The sequence below is a fragment of the Salmo salar genome, chromosome ssa10 (assembly GCF_905237065.1).
Source record: "Salmo salar chromosome ssa10, Ssal_v3.1, whole genome shotgun sequence".
Classification (NCBI taxonomy): domain Eukaryota; kingdom Metazoa; phylum Chordata; class Actinopteri; order Salmoniformes; family Salmonidae; genus Salmo; species Salmo salar.
The window spans coordinates 56,398,669-56,421,264 of NC_059451.1; the positions used below are offsets into that span (position 1 = coordinate 56,398,669).

Genomic DNA, 22,596 nt, shown 5'->3' on the forward strand with positions numbered 1-22,596 from the left:
AAAAAAATTACATTGTCAACAAGCGCGATCGGATTGAACCCTGGTCTAAACCTTAGATACCACTAGATTAACTAGAGTAGTGTTTCTCAAACCTCTCCTCCGGGACTCCCAAATGTTTTTCAATCTTGTTGTAGCCCTGAACTACTTCCCTTGATTCACCTAGTCAAGAGCTTGATGATTAGTTGAATCTGGTGTGCTAGCTCTGGAATAGATAAAATACATGGAACGGCTGGGGGTCCCTGAGGAGAGGTTTGAGAATCACTGGAACCAGAGTACATTTCTCCTTTAAGTGTTTTAAATACAGATAATATATTATATGACAACGTTGTGTTGGATGAGGACTTCAACGTTTGAACAGAAATTTGAAAAAACAAAAAACTTAAAACCTTGATAAATAGTCACAAAGGAATGATGTTGTGGGCCAAACAAAAGTTGTTTATTTTTCCTGAGACGGTGATGCTCGGGAACCTTTAAATAGTTTTCATGGAACACTGGCATCGTGGAATGTTTGACCCTCGTGTAGCAGCCAGTAAAAAGCTAGCACTGACACAGTTTCCGTTCGTTTCCATCCAGATTGTTCCATTGTTGCTCTGATAACAAGGTTAAGAGGTAGCCTAGCTTTTATTTTCCACTTGAAATTGTAACTGGAAATGTTCAATGTATTTCTACTGTCAACAGCATATTCTGTAAAACTCGTCTAGCAGGTCACATCTTCTATATTTCCATCACATAGCCTAGTAATCAGAAATCAAGCAGAGTTATTTTTTTTTTTTGTCTGTTTTTTTCCGATCCATGCTTTCAGATTGTTCCATTGTTGCTCTGTTAACAAGGCAACATAGAGGCAGTACATACACTGAGTGTACAAAACATGAACAACACCTTCCTAATATTAATTCCCCCCCCCCCCCTCCTCTTGGGGCATGGACTCTACAAGTTGTCGAAAGTGTTCCACAGGAATGCTGGCCCACGTTGACTCCAATTGCTTCCTACAGTTGTGTCAAGTTGGCTGAATGTCCTTTGGGTGGTGGAACATTCTTGATACACTCAGGAAACTGTTGAGCGTGAAAAACCCCAGCAGCGTTGCAGTTCTTGACCAACACAAACCGGTGCGCCTGGCACCTACTACCATACCCCTGTTCAAAGGCACTTAAATCTTTTGTCCATTCACCCTTTGAATGGCACACACAGTAAAAAATACAGTCTCAATTGTCTCAAAACATTAAAAAGCCTTTAACCTGTATCCTCCCCAGCACATACACTGATTAAAGTGGATTTAATAAGTGACATCAATAAACGATCATATGTGTTCCTAATGTTTTGTACAGTCAGTGTATTTCCCCTTAACTGCACCTGTAAATGTTCTAGGTATTTCTACGACTCAAACAGCATCTTCCACGTCTATCAACTTTCCATCACATTACACTAGTTATCAGAAACTGCCTATCACAAATCAACTGAATCGCAGCTTCGTCTATGAGTGTGCTTACGAATCTCTCCAGTTAACTGCCATTGAGTCAACAGCTTCAACAGGCTCCAGTGTTTTAACTGCCATTGAGTCAACAGCATCAACAGGCTCCAGTGTTTTAACTGCCATTGAGTCAACAGCATCAACAGGCTCCAGTGTTTTAACTGCCATTGAGTCAACAGCATCAACAGGCTCCAGTGTTTTAACTGCCATTGAGTCAACAGCCTCCAGTGTTTTAACTGCCATTGAGTCAACAGCATCAACAGGCCCCAGTGTTTTAACTGCCATTGAGTCAACAGCATCAACAGGCTCCAGGGTCATCTGTCCCCACCTCTGTCCTCACCTCCAGCTGAAACACAGAGCAGCTCTTTGTCCTCTGTCAGGACTGTCTGATGCCTCCAGAATGACACCCAATTCCCTTTACAGTGCACTGGTCTATGGGCCCTGGTCAAAATGCAGTGCACTATAAAGGAAATGGGTTGCTATTTGGGACAGCTTCTGGTTCACTGACTGGCTCTATGGCTCCAAGGCTTCTATTGTTCTACTGCAGCAGAAGAGACACATTTTAATCTGCCTTTGAAAGCTGCAGTCAAAATGACATTTTCAGCATCAATAAAAATTCAAAGAGCCTGTGTACATCAATGGAGAACGTCATAGGATGGTGGGTCTTTACCTCTCCTCGTTATACACAGGCAGTACACCTGGCTGGCTAGATGGACAGGCAGTACACCTGGCTGGCTAGATGGACAGGCAGTACACCTGGCTGGCTAGATGGACAGGCAGTACACCTGGCTGGCTAGATGGACAGGCAGTACACCTGGCTGGCTAGATGGACAGGCATTACACCTGGCTGGCTAGATGGACAGGCAGTATACCTGGCTGGCTAGATGGACAGACATTACACCTGGCTGGCTAGATGGACAGGCAGTACACCAAGCTGGCTAGATGGAAAGGCAGTACACCTGGCTGGCTACATGGACAGGTAGTACACCTGGCTGGCTAGATGGACAGGCATTACACCTGGCTGGCTAGATGGACAGACTTTACACCTGGCTGGCTAGATGGACAGGCAGTACACCTGGCTGGCTAAATGGACTGTCAGTACACCTGGACACCTGGCTGGCTAGATGGACAGGCATTACACCTGGACACCTGGCTGGCTAAATGGACTGGCAGTACACCTGGCTGGCTAGATGGACAGGCAGTACACCTGGCTGGCTAGATGGACAAGCAGTACACCTGGACAACTGGCTGGCTAGATGGACAGGCAGTACACCTGGCTGGCTAGATGGACTGGCAGTACACCTGGACACCTGGCTGGCTAGATGGACAGGCAGTACACCTGGACACCTGGCTGGCTAGATGGACAGGCAGTATGGACACCTGGCTGGCTAGATGGACAGGCAGTACACCTGGCTGGCTAGATGGACAGGCAGTACACCTGGACACCTGGCTGGCTAGATGGACTGGCAGTACACCTGGCTGGCTAGATGGACAGGCAGTACACCTGGCTGGCTAGATGGACAGGCAGTACACCTGGCTGGCTAGATGGACAGGCAGTACACCTGGACACCTGGCTGGCTAGATGGACAGGCATTACACCTGGACACCTGGCTGGCTAAATGGACTGGCAGTACACCTGGCTGGCTAGATGGACAGGCAGTACAACTGGCGGGAGGACATGCAGTACACCTGGCTGGCTAGATGGACTGGTAGTACACCTGGACAACTGGCTGGCTACATGGACAGGCAGTACACCTGGACACCTGGCTGGCTAGATGGACAGGCATTACACCTGGACACCTGGCTGGCTAAATGGACTGGCAGTACACCTGGCTGGCTAGATGGACTGGCAGTACACCTGGACACCTGGCTGGCTAGATGGACAGGCATTACACCTGGACACCTGGCTGGCTAAATGGACTGGCAGTACACCTGGCTGGCTAGATGGACAAGCAGTACACCTGGACAACTGGCTGGCTAGATGGACAGGCAGTACACCTGGCTGGCTAGATGGACTGGCAGTACACCTGGACACCTGGCTGGCTAGATGGACAGGCAGTACACCTGGACACCTGGCTGGCTAGATGGACAGGCATTACACCTGGACACCTGGCTGGCTAGATGGACAGACAGTACACCTGGCTGGCTAGATGGACAGGCAGTACACCTGGACACCTGGCTGGCTAGATGGACAGGCAGTACACCTGGCTGGCTAGATGGACAGGCAGTACAACTGGCTGGCTAGATGGACAGGCAGTACACATGGCTGGCTAAATGGACTGGTAGTACACCTGGACACCTGGCTGGCTAGATGGACAGGCATTACACCTGGACACCTGGCTGGCTAAATGGACTGGCAGTACACCTGGCTGGCTAGATGGACAAGCAGTACACCTGGACAACTGGCTGGCTAGATGGACAGGCTGTACACCTGGCTGGCTAGATGGACTGGCAGTACACCTGGACACCTGGCTGGCTAGATGGACAGGCAGTACACCTGGACAACTGGCTGGCTAGATGGACAGGCAGTACACCTGGACACCTGGCTGGCTAGATGGACAGGCATTACACCTGGACACCTGGCTGGCTAGATGGACTGGCAGTACACCTGGCTGGCTAGATGGACATGCTGTACAACTGGCTGGCTAGATGGACAGACAGTACACCTGGCTGGCTACATGGACAGGCATTACACCTGGCTGGCTAGATGTATATTTATATATTTATATTTATATATTTATATTTAAGTCATTTAGCAGACGCTCTTATCCAGAGCGACTTACAAATTGGTGCATTCACCTTATAATATCCAGTGGAACAACCACTTTACAATAGTGCATCTAAATCTTTTAAGGGGGGGGTTAGAAGGATTACTTTATCCTAGAAGGATTACTTTATCCAGCCTGGACACCTGGCTGGCTAGATGGACTGGCAGTACACCTGGCTGGCTAGATGGACAGGCATTACACCTGGACACCTGGCTGGCTAAATGGACTGGCAGTACACCTGGCTGGCTAGATGGACTGGCAGTACACCTGGACACCTGGCTGGCTAGATGGACAGGCATTACACCTGGACACCTGGCTGGCTAAATGGACTGGCAGTACACCTGGCTGGCTAGATGGACAAGCAGTACACCTGGACAACTGGCTGGCTAGATGGACAGGCAGTACACCTGGCTGGCTAGATGGACTGGCAGTACACCTGGACACCTGGCTGGCTAGATGGACAGGCAGTACACCTGGACACCTGGCTGGCTAGATGGACAGGCATTACACCTGGACACCTGGCTGGCTAGATGGACAGACAGTACACCTGGCTGGCTAGATGGACAGGCAGTACACCTGGACACCTGGCTGGCTAGATGGACAGGCAGTACACCTGGCTGGCTAGATGGACAGGCAGTACAACTGGCTGGCTAGATGGACAGGCAGTACACATGGCTGGCTAAATGGACTGGTAGTACACCTGGACACCTGGCTGGCTAGATGGACAGGCATTACACCTGGACACCTGGCTGGCTAAATGGACTGGCAGTACACCTGGCTGGCTAGATGGACAAGCAGTACACCTGGACAACTGGCTGGCTAGATGGACAGGCTGTACACCTGGCTGGCTAGATGGACTGGCAGTACACCTGGACACCTGGCTGGCTAGATGGACAGGCAGTACACCTGGACAACTGGCTGGCTAGATGGACAGGCAGTACACCTGGACACCTGGCTGGCTAGATGGACAGGCATTACACCTGGACACCTGGCTGGCTAGATGGACTGGCAGTACACCTGGCTGGCTAGATGGACAGGCAGTACAACTGGCTGGCTAGATGGACAGACAGTACACCTGGCTGGCTACATGGACAGGCATTACACCTGGCTGGCTAGATGTATATTTATATATTTATATTTATATATTTATATTTAAGTCATTTAGCAGACGCTCTTATCCAGAGCGACTTACAAATTGGTGCATTCACCTTATAATATCCAGTGGAACAACCACTTTACAATAGTGCATCTAAATCTTTTAAGGGGGGGGTTAGAAGGATTACTTTATCCTAGAAGGATTACTTTATCCAGCCTGGACACCTGGCTGGCTAGATGGACTGGCAGTACACCTGGCTGGCTAGATGGACAGGCAGTACACCTGGCTGGCTAGATGGACAGGCAGGACACCTGGCTGGCTAGATGGACAGGCAGTACACCTGGCTAGCTAGATGGACAGGCAGTACACCTGGACACCTGGCGGGTGGAGGGATCCTTAACAAAGAATGCATCCCAAATGGAACCCTATTCCTATTCCCTATGTCACTCCCTATGGGCTCTGTTCAAAAGTACTGGACTATTATGGAATAGGGTGCCATTTGTGATGCACGCTGTGACAGCTAGATAAGAGTTAATGCTGGAGAAATTGTTTACATTCAAATCTGGTATCCTGGTTCTGGGTGAGACAGTTGAGGACAGACCTGATGGTTCTGGGTGAGACAGTTGAGGACAGACCTGATGGTTCTGGGTGAGACAGTTGAGGACAGACCTGATGGTGCTGGGTGAGACAGTTGAGGACAGACCTGATGGTGCTGGGTGAGACAGTTGAGGACAGACCTGATGGGTTCTGGGTGAGACAGTTGAGGACAGACCTGATGGTTCTGGGCGAGACAGTTGAGGACAGACCTGATGGTGCTGGGTGAGACAGTTGAGGACAGACCTGATGGTGCTGGGTGAGACAGTTGAGGACAGGCCTGATGGTTCTGGGTGAGACAGTTGAGGACAGACCTGATGGTGCTGGGTGAGACAGTTGAGGACAGACGGTGAGACAGTTGAGGACAGGCCTGATGGTTCTGGGTGAGACAGTTGAGGACAGACCTGATGGTTCTGGGTGACACAGTTGAGGACAGACGGTGAGACAGTTGAGGACAGGCCTGATGGTTCTGGGTGAGACAGTTGAGGACAGACAGTGAGACAGTTGAGGACAGGCCTGATGGTTCTGGGTGAGACAGTTGAGGACAGACCTGATGGGTTCTGGGTGAGACAGTTGAGGACAGACCTGATGGTTCTGGGTGAGACAGTTGAGGACAGACCTGATGGTTCTGGGTGAGACAGTTGAGGACAGATGGTGAGACAGTTGAGGACAGACCTGATGGGTTCTGGGTGAGACAGTTGAGGACAGACCTGATGGTTCTGGGTGAGACCGTTGAGGACAGACCTGATGGGTTCTGGGGGAGACAGTTGAGGACAGACCTGATGGTTCTGGGTGAGACAGTTGAGGACAGACCTGATGGTTCTGGGTGAGACAGTTGAGGACAGACCTGATGGTTCTGGGTGAGACAGTTGAGGACAGACCTGATGGTGCTGGGTGAGACAGTTGAGGACAGACCTGATGGTGCTGGGTGAGACAGTTGAGGACAGACCTGATGGGTTCTGGGTGAGACAGTTGAGGACAGACCTGATGGTTCTGGGCGAGACAGTTGAGGACAGACCTGATGGTGCTGGGTGAGACAGTTGAGGACAGACCTGATGGTGCTGGGTGAGACAGTTGAGGACAGACGGTGAGACAGTTGAGGACAGGCCTGATGGTTCTGGGTGAGACAGTTGAGGACAGACCTGATGGTTCTGGGTGACACAGTTGAGGACAGACGGTGAGACAGTTGAGGACAGGCCTGATGGTTCTGGGTGAGACAGTTGAGGACAGACGGTGAGACAGTTGAGGACAGGCCTGATGGTTCTGGGTGAGACAGTTGAGGACAGACCTGATGGGTTCTGGGTGAGACAGTTGAGGACAGACCTGATGGTTCTGGGTGAGACAGTTGAGGACAGACCTGATGGTTCTGGGTGAGACAGTTGAGGACAGATGGTGAGACAGTTGAGGACAGACCTGATGGGTTCTGGGTGAGACAGTTGAGGACAGACCTGATGGTTCTGGGTGAGACCGTTGAGGACAGACCTGATGGGTTCTGGGTGAGACTGTTGAGGACAGACCTGATGCTACAAGCCCAGTGCATCTTGGAGCTGTAGTCTGTAAAGTAGAACATGGCGCTCAGTGTAAATGTGTATCCTTGCCCCATGGGTAAATGTTATACCAGACAGGAGAAAGTATTTTCTTTTCTTTGAAGGGCTTGTTTGAACTTGATGGTTGAGTGTGGAATGCCCTGAGTCGGCATTGCAGACAGCAGGTGCTGGACAACTATACAACTGTAGAACTCAGTTCAGTTGTGCTGCTGGCTGTTACAACACAGACATACATGAGTAACTGTTGTTTATCTCCAACTCTTCGACATAGTCCTCATAGCGGGCTGGTATTTGTTTAGAGACGTTTCTGAGTGTGTCCCATGCCCTTGCAACAAGTAACAATGAGCTGTTTCTCTATTCAGCATCTTAATGTGCCAGAAATGACAACAATCTGGGGTTTTTTAGGGAGAGAAAAAGCAATTGATTATTGTTTTTATGGATTATTATTTGCCTTTTTTTAGGTGATACCTTTTCTGTGGTGTGAATTACCACATGGTCTTCGGCAAACTAATGCGGAAAAAGTAGCTATTGTTTATTCCATCACAAAACATTGTATCAAAAACAGCTAATGTCTTTGTGTGGATGTTCCAAAATATACTCCACTCTTTCCTTATGCACTGTTGTAGAACAGTAGGACTCCATAGTGCTGTTACCTAAATCCACTTCTGGATCTATTTATACACCCATACATTACTGTCCCTATAGAAAGCATTGGGTGTTTATGGATTAGGACACGCATGCAGACCTATTGTTCATCAAGAAAAAAAATACCAATTTAAATGGAAAATATCAGCGACTACGAGCCGGTACTTTCTCCCACAATGCTGCCAATGTGCGGCAGGTATTCTAGCAGTTAAGAATGTTGGGCCAGTAACCAAAAGGTTGCCGGTTCAAATCCCTGAGCCGACCAAGTGAAAAATCTGTCCTTGTGCAAGGCACTTAATCCCTAATTGCTCTGGATAAAACTTTGCTAAATGACTAAAATGTAAAGGTGCTGTTGCCCTGGGACTGGCCCCGACAGTCTACACTTTGCTTTCTCCACCTCTCAGCCACAGCAGCAGCGGCTGGGGGGGGGTGGCAGCCCCCATGGATATGCTAATATGAGGAATGTGGCCATTTCCTCCTTTAGCAGGGAAACAAAGGAAATGGAGAGCCTCCCAACACAGGGCCGGTCGCACCCACTGCTTATAGGCTGCATTGTGCTACTGGGGGCCCAGTCAAGCCAGGCCGAATGACCCATTAACGGGTTCTGATGGTTCGAATGGCCTATCCAGGTAGTTCGTACGTCTTCAAGGATCTTATCAGAGTACATTTTCAGTCAATTCAGGAAGTAACCAGAAATGTTGATCCCAATATTCAATGGGGAAATCAGGAAATTGTTCTGTGGGGAAAATCAGTTTTGTTTCCGAATTGATTGGTTAAAATCAGATTGGCACAACTTTAACTCTGATGACTCTTCCACTTCACATGTAATGCCTGCCTGTCTATTCAAAGGTTGTTCTAATGGCCTGTACGTGTGTCACGGCACGGTCTGTCTGTCTGCTTTTCGCTCACATCTAATATACAACATATCTGTGTGCTTCACAGTTCACACAAATGAGAGGGATTGAATTGTGTTGAATGTGTGTTTCACACAAACGTTTCATACATTCAATTTAGGTGACAATGTCCATTTCTCTGTCAGGGAAGTTTTCTATGCAGATGGACGTGTTTGTAGGTCTTTATTGATCCTCATTTCATTTCCACTCCCAGAATATGTGCTGATAACACAATCTAGTTTATGGGATACCATAATGTATGCACCCTTACCATCTTCAGATATACCAGTACGTATAGTATTACCAACTACAGATATACCAGTATGTATAGTATTACCATCTACAGATATAGCAGTATGTATAGTATTACCATCTACAGATATACCAGTATGTATAGTATTACCATCTACAAATATACCAGTATGTATAGTGTTACCATCTACAGATATACCAGTATGTATAGTATTACCATCTACAGATATACCAGTATGTATAGTATTACCATCTACAGATATACCAGTATGTATAGTGTTACCATCTACAGATATACCAGTATGTATAGTGTTACAGATATACCAGTATGTATAGTGTTACCATCTACAGATATACCAGTATGTATAGTATTACCATCTACAGATATACCAGTATGTATAGTATTACCATCTACAGATATACCAGTATGTATAGTATTACCATCTGCAGATATACCAGTATGTATAGTGTTACCATCTACAGATATACCAGTATGTATAGTGTTACAGATATACCAGTATGTATAGTGTTACCATCTACAGATATACCAGTATGTATAGTGTTACAGATATACCAGTATGTATAGTGATACCATCTAAAGCTAGTATACTGGCACCATGAGAGGCAATAGGTTACTGAGTCTTTGTGGCAGGATATTATGTCAACAGTCACAAAACAGACAGTTTCAGGATGTGTAGTCCAAACGTTGCAACAGCCCTCAACTACATAGTGTAAAAAAACAAACATTAAGAACACCTTCCCAATATTGAGCTGCACGTCCCTTTCACCCTCAGAACAGACTCAATTTGTCAGGGAATGGACTCTACAATGTGTTCGAATGTGTTCCACAACATGCTGGCCCATGTTGCCTTCAGTGCTTCCCAAACTTGGGTCAAGTTGGTTACATGTGCTTTCGGCTGGTGGACCATTCTTGATACACATGGGAAACTGTTGAGCATGAAAAAAACAAAGCAGCGTTGACGTTTTTGACACAAACTAGTGCGCCTGGCAACTACTACCATACACTGTTTGTACATGTTTTAAATTGAGCAGATACTCTTATTCAGAGCGACTTACAGTAGTGAGTGCACACAGTCCCAGACAAAAGTTTGGACACACCTAATCATTCAAGGGTTTTTCTTTATTTTTGCTATTTTCTACATTGTAGAATAATAGTGAAGACATCAAAACGATGAAATAACACATATGGGATTGTGTAGTAACAAACAGTGTTAAACAAATCAAAATACGTTTTATATTTTAGATTCTTCAAAGTAGCCACCCTTTGTCCTTGAGGACAGCGTTGCACACGCTTGGCATTCTCTCAACCAGCTTCACCAAGTGGATCTAACAAGTGACATCAGTAAGGGATGATAGATTTCTCCTGGTCAGTCTTTTTCATGGACAGAGCAGGTGTTTCTAATGTTTTGTACAGTCAGTTTATTTCCACGTAACTGTAAATGTTCTAGGTATTTCTACAACTCAGAACAGAATCGTCTACGTCTATGAACTTTCCATGACATGTCCCTAGTTATCAATAACTGTCTTCTAAAACGAGATTGTCCTCTCTCTATGCGAAATCGTGTTTAGCCTAATTAAGGTGTAGGTTACTAAGTTTGCTGTGGGATAGGCCTGTTATGTAAAATAACTGACAGTTACAGGACCTGGTTGAAAAGAAGGTACGTTGTGACAGTTGGCCCTCAACTGACATGCAAATTACCAGGAGGTCATTTGACTATGAGATGGTGAAAGGTGGGTGTTTCAGACAAGACAAGATTCTATGTCATTTTACAGAGTCGGCAAGTTGAGGCTTGTTACAGACACAAATACAAGAACCACAACCTTAAAAAGAAACCTGGCTAAAAAAAGTCCCTTCTCACCTTTGTCAGCATGTAGCCACTAGCCATCCTCTCTCAGCCAGGCCAGCTGATCCTAGGGCCTAGGCTGCATCCCGCCTTTCTGTCAGACCAGCATCCCTCTCTCAGCCAGGCTAGCTGATCCTAGGGCCTAGGCAGCATCCCGCCTCTCTTAGCCAGGCCAGACGATCTTAGGGCCTGGCCAGCATCCCCTTCTCAGCCAGGCTAGCTGATCCTAGGGCCTAGGCAGCATCCCGCCTCTCTTAGCCAGGCCAGACGATCTTAGGGCCTGGCCAGCATCCCCTTCTCAGCCAGGCTAACTGATCCTAGGGCCTAGGCAGCATCCCTCCTCTCTTAGCCAGGCCGGAAGATCTTAGGGCCTGGCCAGCATCCCCTTCTCAGCCAGGCTAGCTGATCCTAGGGCCTAGGCAGCTTCCCCCTCCACCAACCAGGCCAGCTGATCTTAGGGCCTAGGCAGCATCCCCCTCTCAGCCAGGGCACCTGATCCTAAGGCCTAGACAGCTTCCCCATATGCAGCATGTGTGTGAAGAATGCAGGACAGCAAGGACCAGGGGGGTTGGTGTTGGTTAGTCCGGGCAACATCCCAAATGGCACCCTATTCCCTATATAGTACATTACTTTTGACCGGAGCCATGGATCCTGGTCAAACTTAGTGCACTAAATAGGGAATAGGCTGCCATTTGTGGTGATGAAGGTGCTCCCATACAGCAGATGGCAGGGCTGTCCCCTCCCCTCCTCCCCTCCTCTCTTCTTGGTCATGTCTGCTGTGTAGAGAACAATGCATCTCTTCTCTCAGAGCTAACCCTGATTAGGGAGGGGACAGGGTTTTCACCCCCAGACAGCTGGCAGGCAGCGGGCCCTCACACACCCGGCTGGCACACACCCCTCACAGGCATACACACACACACACACACACACTCCACCATGTCCACACAGACATAGACTCCACAATTACCCGGCACGGGCCTCAGCTTAAATATTTACCAGGCACATGCAAATAAAAGGCCTTTTTTTTTATAACAATCAATGATGCTTCACTTTAAATGACCACTGCTACTTACCTCCAGCTACCATGTCTAGTATATGCTACTACGTTAATGCTATGTTTGGATTTAGCACAGAAACCTTTGGCCTGAATTGCAGCTAGGTAGTAAGGACTGTACTTGATCCAAGTGTACAATTGCAATGCATGGTATATTAATCAAATCAATCAAATGTATTTTATAAAGCCCTTCTTTTTTTTATTTTTACATCAGCAGTTGTCACCATGTGTTATAGGGATTGCTCAGATTACATTTTCAACAAGGAAAATAAAACAATGGGTAAAATCCCGATAGAATATTTCTTGATAGAATATTTCACGATAGAATATTTCTTGATATAATTGTGTATGGTATACTATATGATGAGTTTATAATGTTGTGAAAATTAAAGTCCATTTAAAACTAACGCCCTGCTTCACAATAGTGCCCCACTTTTCTCTTTCTAGTCACAGCATGCTATAGCTAATTACTTCATCTCCCCAACTGCTAACAACAACGAAACGCTTTACATTACACAGGCAGGCGACTAGCAGCTGTCCCCTCTGCTATGTGCACGGTGCCTGCTCAGCTCTGCTCTGCAGTTCCAGACTCGACTCGACTCGCCCTGCCCCCCTGTTCTCGCTGTGCGCTCTGCGGTTCTGATCTCGGAGGGACTCCGAGCTCTTGCATTCCAACCATTCCAGTCTCCGCGAACAATCGGTCCTCAGTTATTTATGAGTAGCGCTTTCTCTCTCTCTCCCGGCTCAGTCTGTTGTGAAAGCTTCTCGAAGACGCACACGGTAGCAGTGCACTCTCTCAGAGGAACGTAGTATACTCAGGATACGAATTTATACTTTCCAGTTCTAGGAAGTTCTATTAGGATTACATTACGTTTAAAAATAAATAGAAACGTTATAGGGCTACGGCGTCCACAACTTGTTTCCGTGATGACAATGTAAATAGGTAAGATTATAGTTTTGCTGCTTTTTTTAAATGAGTTGCTTTACGCATGGTGGGATAGGTCTTTCAAAGTATTATTATTATAGGCGCAAATTCTGGTTTGTTCCTTTTGACTTTAACTATCCTTCTTTCTTACAATCTATCCACATGTTATGTTCGTCTTATACTAATGTTGTAACACACACATAATACGTAGGAATGTCGGCTTTGGTCTGTGATCATGTCTGTCTATGGAGCCGCTGTAGACAATAGAGACTTTATTTGAATTTTATTGGCACTGCTTATCAATTGTTTTATCGGGCTATATTGTTTTATGTTCCTCTTTGAGACAGGAATGTTATCAGACATAGGGAGGCAGCAGTATAGTCCATGCTCTCTCTCTCTATTCATTGTGGCTATGTGTGTTGGCCATAGAGGCTATAGAGTATTTAGTCCCACATATACACACAATTTAGATTGTATAGTAAACAACACACATTGTAGCTCAACAAATAGCCTCAATGAATGTATGGCCTGATATCCGTCATAACATGTGAATGTTCTGGAAAGTAAAACAAAAAAAGGCCAAATAGTGATTAGGCAATTGATTGGAATCTGCAACGTTTGCAGCAGGAAATAACTGACTCAATATAATAATATCTAATCATCCCACAAATAAACCATCCCTTAACTACAATACTTCTGGTTTTGGGCTTTTCAAAAAATGATGTATAGTGAAGTATGGCATGACCTGCTAATATAAGCCCATGCTATTCAGAGCATATGGTATGCCTGCTTTCATGCTACCCTAAACACAATTTAGAATTGCCCATACCATACCAAAGCCTAATATATTGACATATATTTCAAATACAAACTTGGAATATATGTACCAATATTTGAAATACAAATCTAAATATATGTCTATGTCACATAAATCATAAATATATTTACATGTTTAATTTTGGCGGTTTTTAAATATGTTTTAATATTTTTGACATGTGTAGATATATTTACGTGTATTGCTTATCCATATGTGGTAGTATGCATTTTACATACATGTGCTATTCATATATTTACATGTATTTCAAATATATATATTTAACAGTATGCATGACTATTTATGGTCAATATATTTATATATGAATAATACGTATTTTTATATATGAGTAATACATAGTTCATAATCTATGGTGATATACGTGTAAGAAATGTAATTAAATGCATGTCAAATGCAATAGAAAAAACACAAAGGATTAACACACACAAAAAAATGGATTGCTTCCATTTTTGAGCTCAGAAAGTCACTGGAAGGTCGCATCTGAAAACCAAAATATAATGTACATATGACCTCTGTGCACTTTATCAACTCTATTTGAAAATAAGATCTTTAAACAAGTCAACAGTTACCCTGAGACAGAAACTCAGCGGGAGAAAAAATCCACACAAGATAAAAAATGAAGGGTTAATGTTTGACTACCCAATGAGATCGGGCTACCTGACTTGGTTAGGCTCCACTGTTAGCAAATGTTCTGTCGGAGCCAGTTGCAGGTTAGGTGATTTACAAGTTAGGATAACTAAATTGGCAGGTTAGGTGAATTAACGTGCCAGGTTAAGTGAATTCATGTGGTAGGTTAGAAGAATTAGGTTAAGGTTAGGAAAAGAGTTAGGGTAAGGCTTAGCCGACCAAATGAGTTAGCCCGACTTAATCAGGTCGTGACAAATGTTCATGAACATCAAATTGATACTCACAATGCAGATTCCTTAACCTCCAGTGTCCATTTTCAGACTCACAACTTGACAGTTACACTGTGAATTATGCAGAGACAGAAAGTCAGTGAAACAATTCCAAGATTAAGAATAAGGGGTTAATGTTTAGGAACTAACGTTAGCTAGCTAAATGATACAAAACATTAACTTATATTGGCTGGGGTCTGTCCATAGGGAGTTGAGGCTCCAGACCAGAACAATCCACTGCAGGGACAAATATGATAATTTTTAGCTAGAAATAGCTAGCTAGCCAGTTCTAGCTATATCGCTGTCAGAGAAACTCAGCACTCACTACAAAGCTAGCTAGCTAGCAAGCAACCAACATTAACTAGCTAGCTTTGGCAATTAAATTATATTTAACACGTACATGACATATGAGCTTTAATATCCAAAACAAGTCTTACCTTAGTCAGCATGTTGCGGTAGCTAGCTAACTAGCTGTGTTAGCTAGCTCAGTGAAAACCTCTTGCTTGCAGGCGTGTTAAGAAAATATCTTCTTCATCTGCCATCCGACAGCTGAAAAACATATTTTAAATCAATGTTATGATTATATAATCAAATAAAATGCTAAAGATTTTTGACACTGACAGCTGCTCTTCTCCTTCATATGAAGAAAATTCAAAATCAAGACTTTGTCAGTTGGAGGCAGGGCATAGGAACATTGTGATGGACAGCTCGGGAGAAATATGGGTTCTAGGTGGTTTATAGCTAGTCTTCCTATGTTTCTTACGTGTCAGGTAGCCTCCATAGCTGCAACGTTTATTTTCAACGTTTGCATGCAAACCTCACTTTGCGAACCTAATGCCAAGACAATAGAGTCGACATTACAATACAGCATGAAACATGAGGCGCAAAAATATATGTCATTAACATATATTAGAACATTTTATGTGCTCAAGTTTTATATATTTCATAAATATATTCTGGACACATGTAAATATATTTTGAAACCCCTGCATATACTATATACTTTGTGTAATTACAGTACCATTCGAAATAGAGCAATTCTTTCTCCCACCAATAAAATGTATGCTGCTATAAAACATTTCACCATATTTTAATGTTGACAAATTAAAAATGACAGTTTCCATTAAACGTTTCTGTGATAGTATACACTACATGACCAAAAGTATGTGGACATCTGCTCGTCCAATATCTCATTCCAAAATCCTGGGCATTAATATGGAGTTGGTCGCCCCCTTTGCTGCTATAACAGCCTCCACTCGTCTGGGAAGGCTTTCCACTAGATGTTGGAACGTTGATGCGGAGGCTTGCTTCCATTCAGCCACAACAGCATTAGTGAGGTCCGGCACTGATGTTGGGCGATTAGGCCTGGCTCGCAGTCGGCTTTCCAAGTCATCCCAAAGGTGTTCGATGGGGTTGAGGTCAGGGCTCTGTGCAGGCCAGTCAAGTTCTTCCACATCGATCTCGACAAACCATTTCTGCATGGACCTCGCTTTGGCAACAGGGGCATTGTCATGCTGAATCTGGGCATTAATGCCCATGGAACAGACCTTCCCCAAACTGTTGCCACAAAGTTGGAAGCATAGAATTGTCTAGAGAGTCATTGTATGCTGTAGCATTGAGATTTCCCTTAACATAAAAAAACAGAGCCAGACCATTATTCCTCCTCCACCAAGCTTTACAGTTGGCACTATGCATTTGGGCATGTAGCGTTCTCCTGCCAGATGGTGAAGTGTGATTCATCACACCATAGAATGCGTTTCCACTGTTTACCAGAGTCCAATGGCGGCGAGCTTTACACCACTCCAGCCGACGCTTGACATTACGCATGGTGATCTTAGGCTTGTGTGTGGCTGATCGGCCATTGAAACTCATTTCATGAAGCTCCCAATGAACAGTTCTTGTGCTGACCTTGCTTCCAGATGCAGTTTGGAACTCGGTAGTGAGTGTTGCAATCGAGGACAGAAGGTTTTTACGCGCCATGCGCTTCAGCACTCAGCGGTCCCGTTCTGTGAGCTTGTGTGGCCTGCCACTTCGCGGCTGAGCCGTTGTTGCTCCTAGACATTTCCACTTCACAATAACAGCACTTACAGCTCTAGCAGGGCAGACATTTGTTGGAAAGGTGGCATTCTATAACGGTGCCACGTTGAAAGTCACTGAACTCGTCAGTAAGGCCATTCTACTGCCAATGTTGGTCTAAGGAGATTGCATGGCTGTGGCCTCAACGTTATACACCTGTCAGCAATGGGTGTGGCTGAAATAGCTAAATCCACTAATTTAAAGGGGTGTCCACATACTTTTGTATATATATTGTATGCTTTTTGATGACATTATGTCATTATGAGATGACTATTAGATACTGTTTAATTATAACGGCATCATAATGCATTATAAGACTTTGTGTTACAGAATGTAGTATTTGATTTAGCTAATTCTCTTACTGCTCCTGTCTCTAGATCTGTGGTTAACTAATAATCCAAACCACCAAGTTCAACACAGCCCTTCACTTATATATTCTCTGATTGACTGAGATGAGAACTGCTGAGGAGTCTTCTGGCACGGTCCTGCACCGTCTAATCCAGGAGCAGCTCCGTTACGGGAACCCCACAGACACCACTACCCTCCTGGCCATCCAGCAGCAGGCCCTGCGTGGAGGCAGCAACAGCAGCGGAGGAGGCGGTACCGGATCCCCCCGTTCCTCCCTGGAGAGCCTGACCCAGGAGGAGTCCCAGTTCATCCACATGTCCACCAGACAGGATCCCCAGGGTCAGGAGTACCAGGGGGACTACAACCACTGTGAGAGTGATTCTGTGTGTCATCTCTACCAGCTCCACAGACACGGAGAGGAGCTGCCCACCTATGAGGAGGCCAAGGCCCACTCTCAGTACCTGGCCTCGGTAGGGGCCCATCGGGGTCAGGGGCTTGAGGTGATGAATCACCAGGGAGGAGCCCAGTGGGACCTGAAACGGGAGCACACCCGCTCCCTCAGTGAACGGCTCATGCAGCTCTCCCTGGAGAGGAATGCTGGATCATGTGGATCCAGAGACAGTCTGCCCCTCAGCTCCACTCAGAGTTACCCACAGCTTTCCAATGGCCACTGTGGGCCTGTTGACCACCAGGGACCAGAGTCTCTCCAGTACCCTGATCAGAGGGGACCTCCCCCGGACTACCCCTTCCTGGTCAGGCCTCCTGGATACATGCTCAGCCACTCACAGGAGACACACGGACACTACCACCAGGAACCTCCTCCACCATTCCACTCCCAGCACAGGTAAATAGAACACACACACACACACACACACACACACACACACACACACACACACACACACACACACACACACACACACACACACAAGACAAACCAATATGAATGACATTATATGGATTATGGGTTCCCAGTTAATTTAAATAATTTCTATAATTCACTTTTTATTTTTTGCCTTTCTTTAACCACGTAAGTCATGGAAAACACATTCTCTTTTACAATAACGACCAGTATCCCTGTGTTAGCTATATGGGATGAGTATACCCCAATGACTCTACTTGGTTATAACCACGTGGATGACGGAGTTTGATTCAATGATTCAAAGTATTATAGATATAGATGTAGACTCCATCGTCTTCTCTATTCTCCTTAGGTATGAACCTGCCCATGCCCAGATGATTCACCACAGTGTCCATTCTGGTCCAGAGGTCTACATGAGCCACAGCAACCCCAGTACCCACAACAACAGTGCCCAGATGGACCTGTTGAGGGAAAATCAGAGACTGCGGAAAGAGCTGGAGGGGTACAGCGAGAAGGCTGCCAGACTTCAGAAGGTGAGAGATAGGAGACTCCTTGGATACGTCCCAAATGGCACCCTACACCCTATATACAGTACCTTGCAAAAGTATTCACCCCCTTGGTGTTTTTCCTATTTTGTTGCATTACAACCTGTAATATAAAACTGATTTTTATTTGAATTTCATACAATGGACATACACAAAATAGTCTAAATTGGTGAAATGAAATGAAAAAAATGACTTGTTTCAAAAAATGTTAAAAAATGTAAAACAGAAAAGTAGTGCGTTCATATGTATTCACCCCCTTTGCTATGAAGCCCCTAAATAAGATCTGGTGCAACCAATTACCTTCAGAAGTCACATAATTAGTTAAATAAAGTCCACCTGTGTACAATCTAAGTGTCACATGATCTGTCACATGATATATATGTCTCAGTATATATACACCTGTTCTGAAAGGCCCCATATTTTGCAACACCACTAAGCAAGGGGCACCACCAAGCAAGCGGCGCCATGAAGACCAAGGAGCTCTCCAAACAGGTCAGGGACAAAGTTGTGGAGAAGTACAGATCAGGGTTGGGTTATAAATAATCCGAAACTTTGAACATCCCACTGAGCACCATTAAATCCATTATTAAAAATGGAAAGAATATGGCACCACAACAAACCTGCCATGAGAGGGCCTCCCACCAAAGCTCACGGACCAGGCAAGGAGGGCATTAATCAGAGAGGCAACAAAGAGACCAAAGATAACCCTGAAGGAGCTGCAAAGCTCCACAGCGGAGATTGGAGTATCTGTCCATAGGACCACTTTAAGCCGTACACTCCACAGAGCTGGGCTTTACGGAAGAGTGGCCAGAAAAAAGCCCTTGCTTAAAGAAAAAAATAAGCAAACACGTTTGGTGTTCACCAAAAGGCATTTGAGAGACTCCCCAAACTTATGGAAGAAGGTACTCTGGTCAGATGAGACTAAAATGTAGCTTTTTGGCCATCAAGGAAAACGCTATGTGTGGCACAAACCCAACACCTCTCATCACCCTGAGAACACCAACCCCAGTGAAGCATGGTGGTGGCAGCATCATGCTGTGGGGAGGTTTTTCATCGGCAGGGACTGGGAAACTGGCCAGAATTGAAGGAATGATGGAGGGAGCTAAATATAGGGAAATTCTTGAGGGAAACCTGTTTCAGTCTTCCAGAGATTTGAGACTGGGACGGAGGTTCACCTTCCAGCAGGACAATGACCCTAAGCATACTGCTAAAGCAACACTTGAGTGGTTTAAGGGAAAACATTTAAATATGTCTTGGGATGGCCTAGTCAAAGCCCAGACCTCAATCCAATTGAGAATCTGTGGTATGACTTAAAGATTGCTGTACCCCAGCGGAACCCATCCAACTTGAAGGAGCTGGAGCAGTTTTGCCTTGAAGAATGGGCAACAATCCCAGTGGCTAGATGTGCCAAGTTTACAGAGACATACCCCAAGAGACTTGCAGCTGTAATTGCTGTAAAAGATGGCTCTACAAATTATTGACTTTGGGGGGGTGAATAGTTATGCACGCTCAAGTTTTCTTTTTTTGTGTCTTATTTCTTGTTTGTTTCACAATTTCACAATTGTTTCATACTTCAAAGTGGTAGGCATGTTATGTAAATCAAATGATACAAACCCCCCAAAAAATCTATTTTAATTCCAGGTTGTAAGGCAACAAAATAGGAAAAATGCCAAGGGGGATGAATACTTTCGCAAGGCACTGTAATACGTTACTTTTGACCAGAGCCCTATAGGTCCTGAACAAAATGGCACCCTATTCAATATGGGCCCTGGTCTAAAGTAGTGCACTATAAAAGGTATAGGGTGCCATTGGGGACACAATCCTTGTTCTTATACAGTCTTCCTAATTAGTAACCTTGAATGACTCTGTCACAGCATACAGCATATAGGAGTCTGCCTGCTTGTAACATAGTTGATTGACAGTAATAGTTATGAGTATCATTATAATAGATAAGCATGAAAAGGTTTTTATTTCTAAGCCCTGTTGGCTCACAGAGGGTGTAGAGGTAGATAGGGAAGTATACACCTGTGTGTGTGTGTGTGTGTGTGTGTGTGTGTGTGTGTGTGTGTGTGTGTGTGTGTGTGTGTGTGTGTGTGTGTTTGCCAATGCTGCATATCAGTGAGATTAGCCCTCTAGCTGTGCTGTAGCAGGAATGTGCACCGTGGTCAAACCACAGGGACTTTTCTGTTAATTCTGGAATCATTCATTTCTAGTAACAGACAGAGACTCATTTACAGGTTATTTTAGGAACAGACAGAGACTCAGACACAGGTTATTTTAGTAACAGACAGAGACTCATTAACAGGTTATTTTCACATCTGAAAGTACATTGAAAAGACACTTCCATCTGTCTTTTCATTCAGACTCCTCTACCTTCCACACACAAACCTCTTCACATGGAAGCTTATGACTACATTCCTTAAAACTTTATGTGCTACTTGTGGGGATTGTCATGCATGTGCTTGCTACCTGATAGTGTCTTATTAACACATTCTGTTGAAGGCACTAGTAGTGCTCCTGTTTCTGAGACTGGACTGTCCTCTATATCTCTGGCTCCTTTGTCCTCCTGCCCCTCCTGTTCCTCTTCCTCCTTATCCTCCTCCTCCACGTTGGCAGAATGCCATGAGGAGAGATGAACGCCCAGACACCTGGGACTCATAACCGCTCAGTCAGGAATGTGGATTCCCACTTCTCTTAAAGAGCAGAGTTTTAGTCATTTGCTTTGGTCACACTGCAGTACTTACACAATGAGCAGGCCAGACAAGCAATTCATATGTCTCATACATTCTGTATGACATCACAGATCTCTTTAGGGTCAGGTCTTAATTCCTGCACTTTTTTTAATGCTGCTTTTCCACTGACTTTGGACCAGAGTTTTCAGGCTTTTATGTTTCCACATCTGAGGCCTGCCCCCCCCCCAACAAAAAAAAGCCCCTCAAAATGTGACCACTGGTGGGGATGAGCTGGGTTTTAAGCTAGAGACCCTCAGACTGACAGTGTCCTCCTCTTGTGTTTCCTTCCAGCTGGAAGTAGAGATCCAGAGGATATCTGAGGCCTACGAGACCCTGATGAAGGGCTCAGCCAAGCGAGAGATCCTGGAGAAAACCATGAGGAACAAACTGGAGTCAGAGATCAAGAGACTACACGACTTCAACAGAGACCTCAGAGGTAAGGCTACCAGCAGCTAGATGCTAATGCTAACACAGCTAGTAATTGCAAATAAGAATATTTTTTGTTGTTGTTGTTGATGGACTTACCTGTACAAAATAAAGCTAAAGACTTATAACCAGGAGCAGGAGTCCTTGAGGTTTAAGTATGTCTCTCCCCACAATAAGTAGTAATAGATAGCTAGATATTAATCGATCTCCCTCCCTCTCTCTCTCTTCCACCCGTAGATCGTCTGGACACTGCTACAAAACAGCGAGTAACCAAGGATGTTGAATCTGCCAACCAGAAGCAGCAGGTCTTCGCCAAGCTCCTCGAACAAAGTAAGTCAACATCGGATGCCTCCCCAAACATGAGAGAGAGAGGAACGAGGAAACACTGATTTTCTTCTTGGTTATTCGAGGTTCATAATCTCTTGACCTTCTGTAGCGGGAAGGAACTGCACTGGGCAAGAGGGATTGTTTTCAGATCTGTTTTGTGAAACAGTCACCCTGGCATTATGTAAACAGTCACCCTGGCATTATGTAAACAGTCACCCTGGCATTATGTAAACAGTCACCCTGGCATTATGTAAACAGTCACCCTGGCATTATGTAAACAGTCACCCTGGCATTATGTAAACAGTCACGCTGGCAGTCTGTGGCAGGCTGTGACTGATTTCTCCGCGACATTAATATGGTCTGTTGTGTTGTGTTGTGGGGATGAGGCCAGAGGGGACATTCCCTTCTACTCCCTCCCTCCCACCCGGCCTGCTAACAGAGT

At 45.3% G+C, this 22,596-nt stretch overlaps 1 protein-coding gene across 1 annotated transcript in view; it reads left to right on the forward strand.

The window, feature by feature from the left end:
* The first annotated feature begins 12,777 nt into the window (after positions 1–12,777).
* The window catches only part of LOC106560623 (angiomotin-like 2a), a 17,723-nt gene continuing 7,904 nt past the window's right edge, over positions 12,778–22,596 (forward strand). Inside the window, exons 1-5 of the mRNA XM_014123677.2 lie at positions 12,778–13,125; positions 17,292–18,106; positions 18,477–18,657; positions 21,693–21,837; positions 22,065–22,157. Of these exons, the coding sequence (XP_013979152.1) occupies positions 17,367–18,106; positions 18,477–18,657; positions 21,693–21,837; positions 22,065–22,157 (1,159 nt within the window). The 5' untranslated portion in view covers positions 12,778–13,125; positions 17,292–17,366. The remainder of the gene's footprint in view (positions 13,126–17,291; positions 18,107–18,476; positions 18,658–21,692; positions 21,838–22,064; positions 22,158–22,596) is intronic.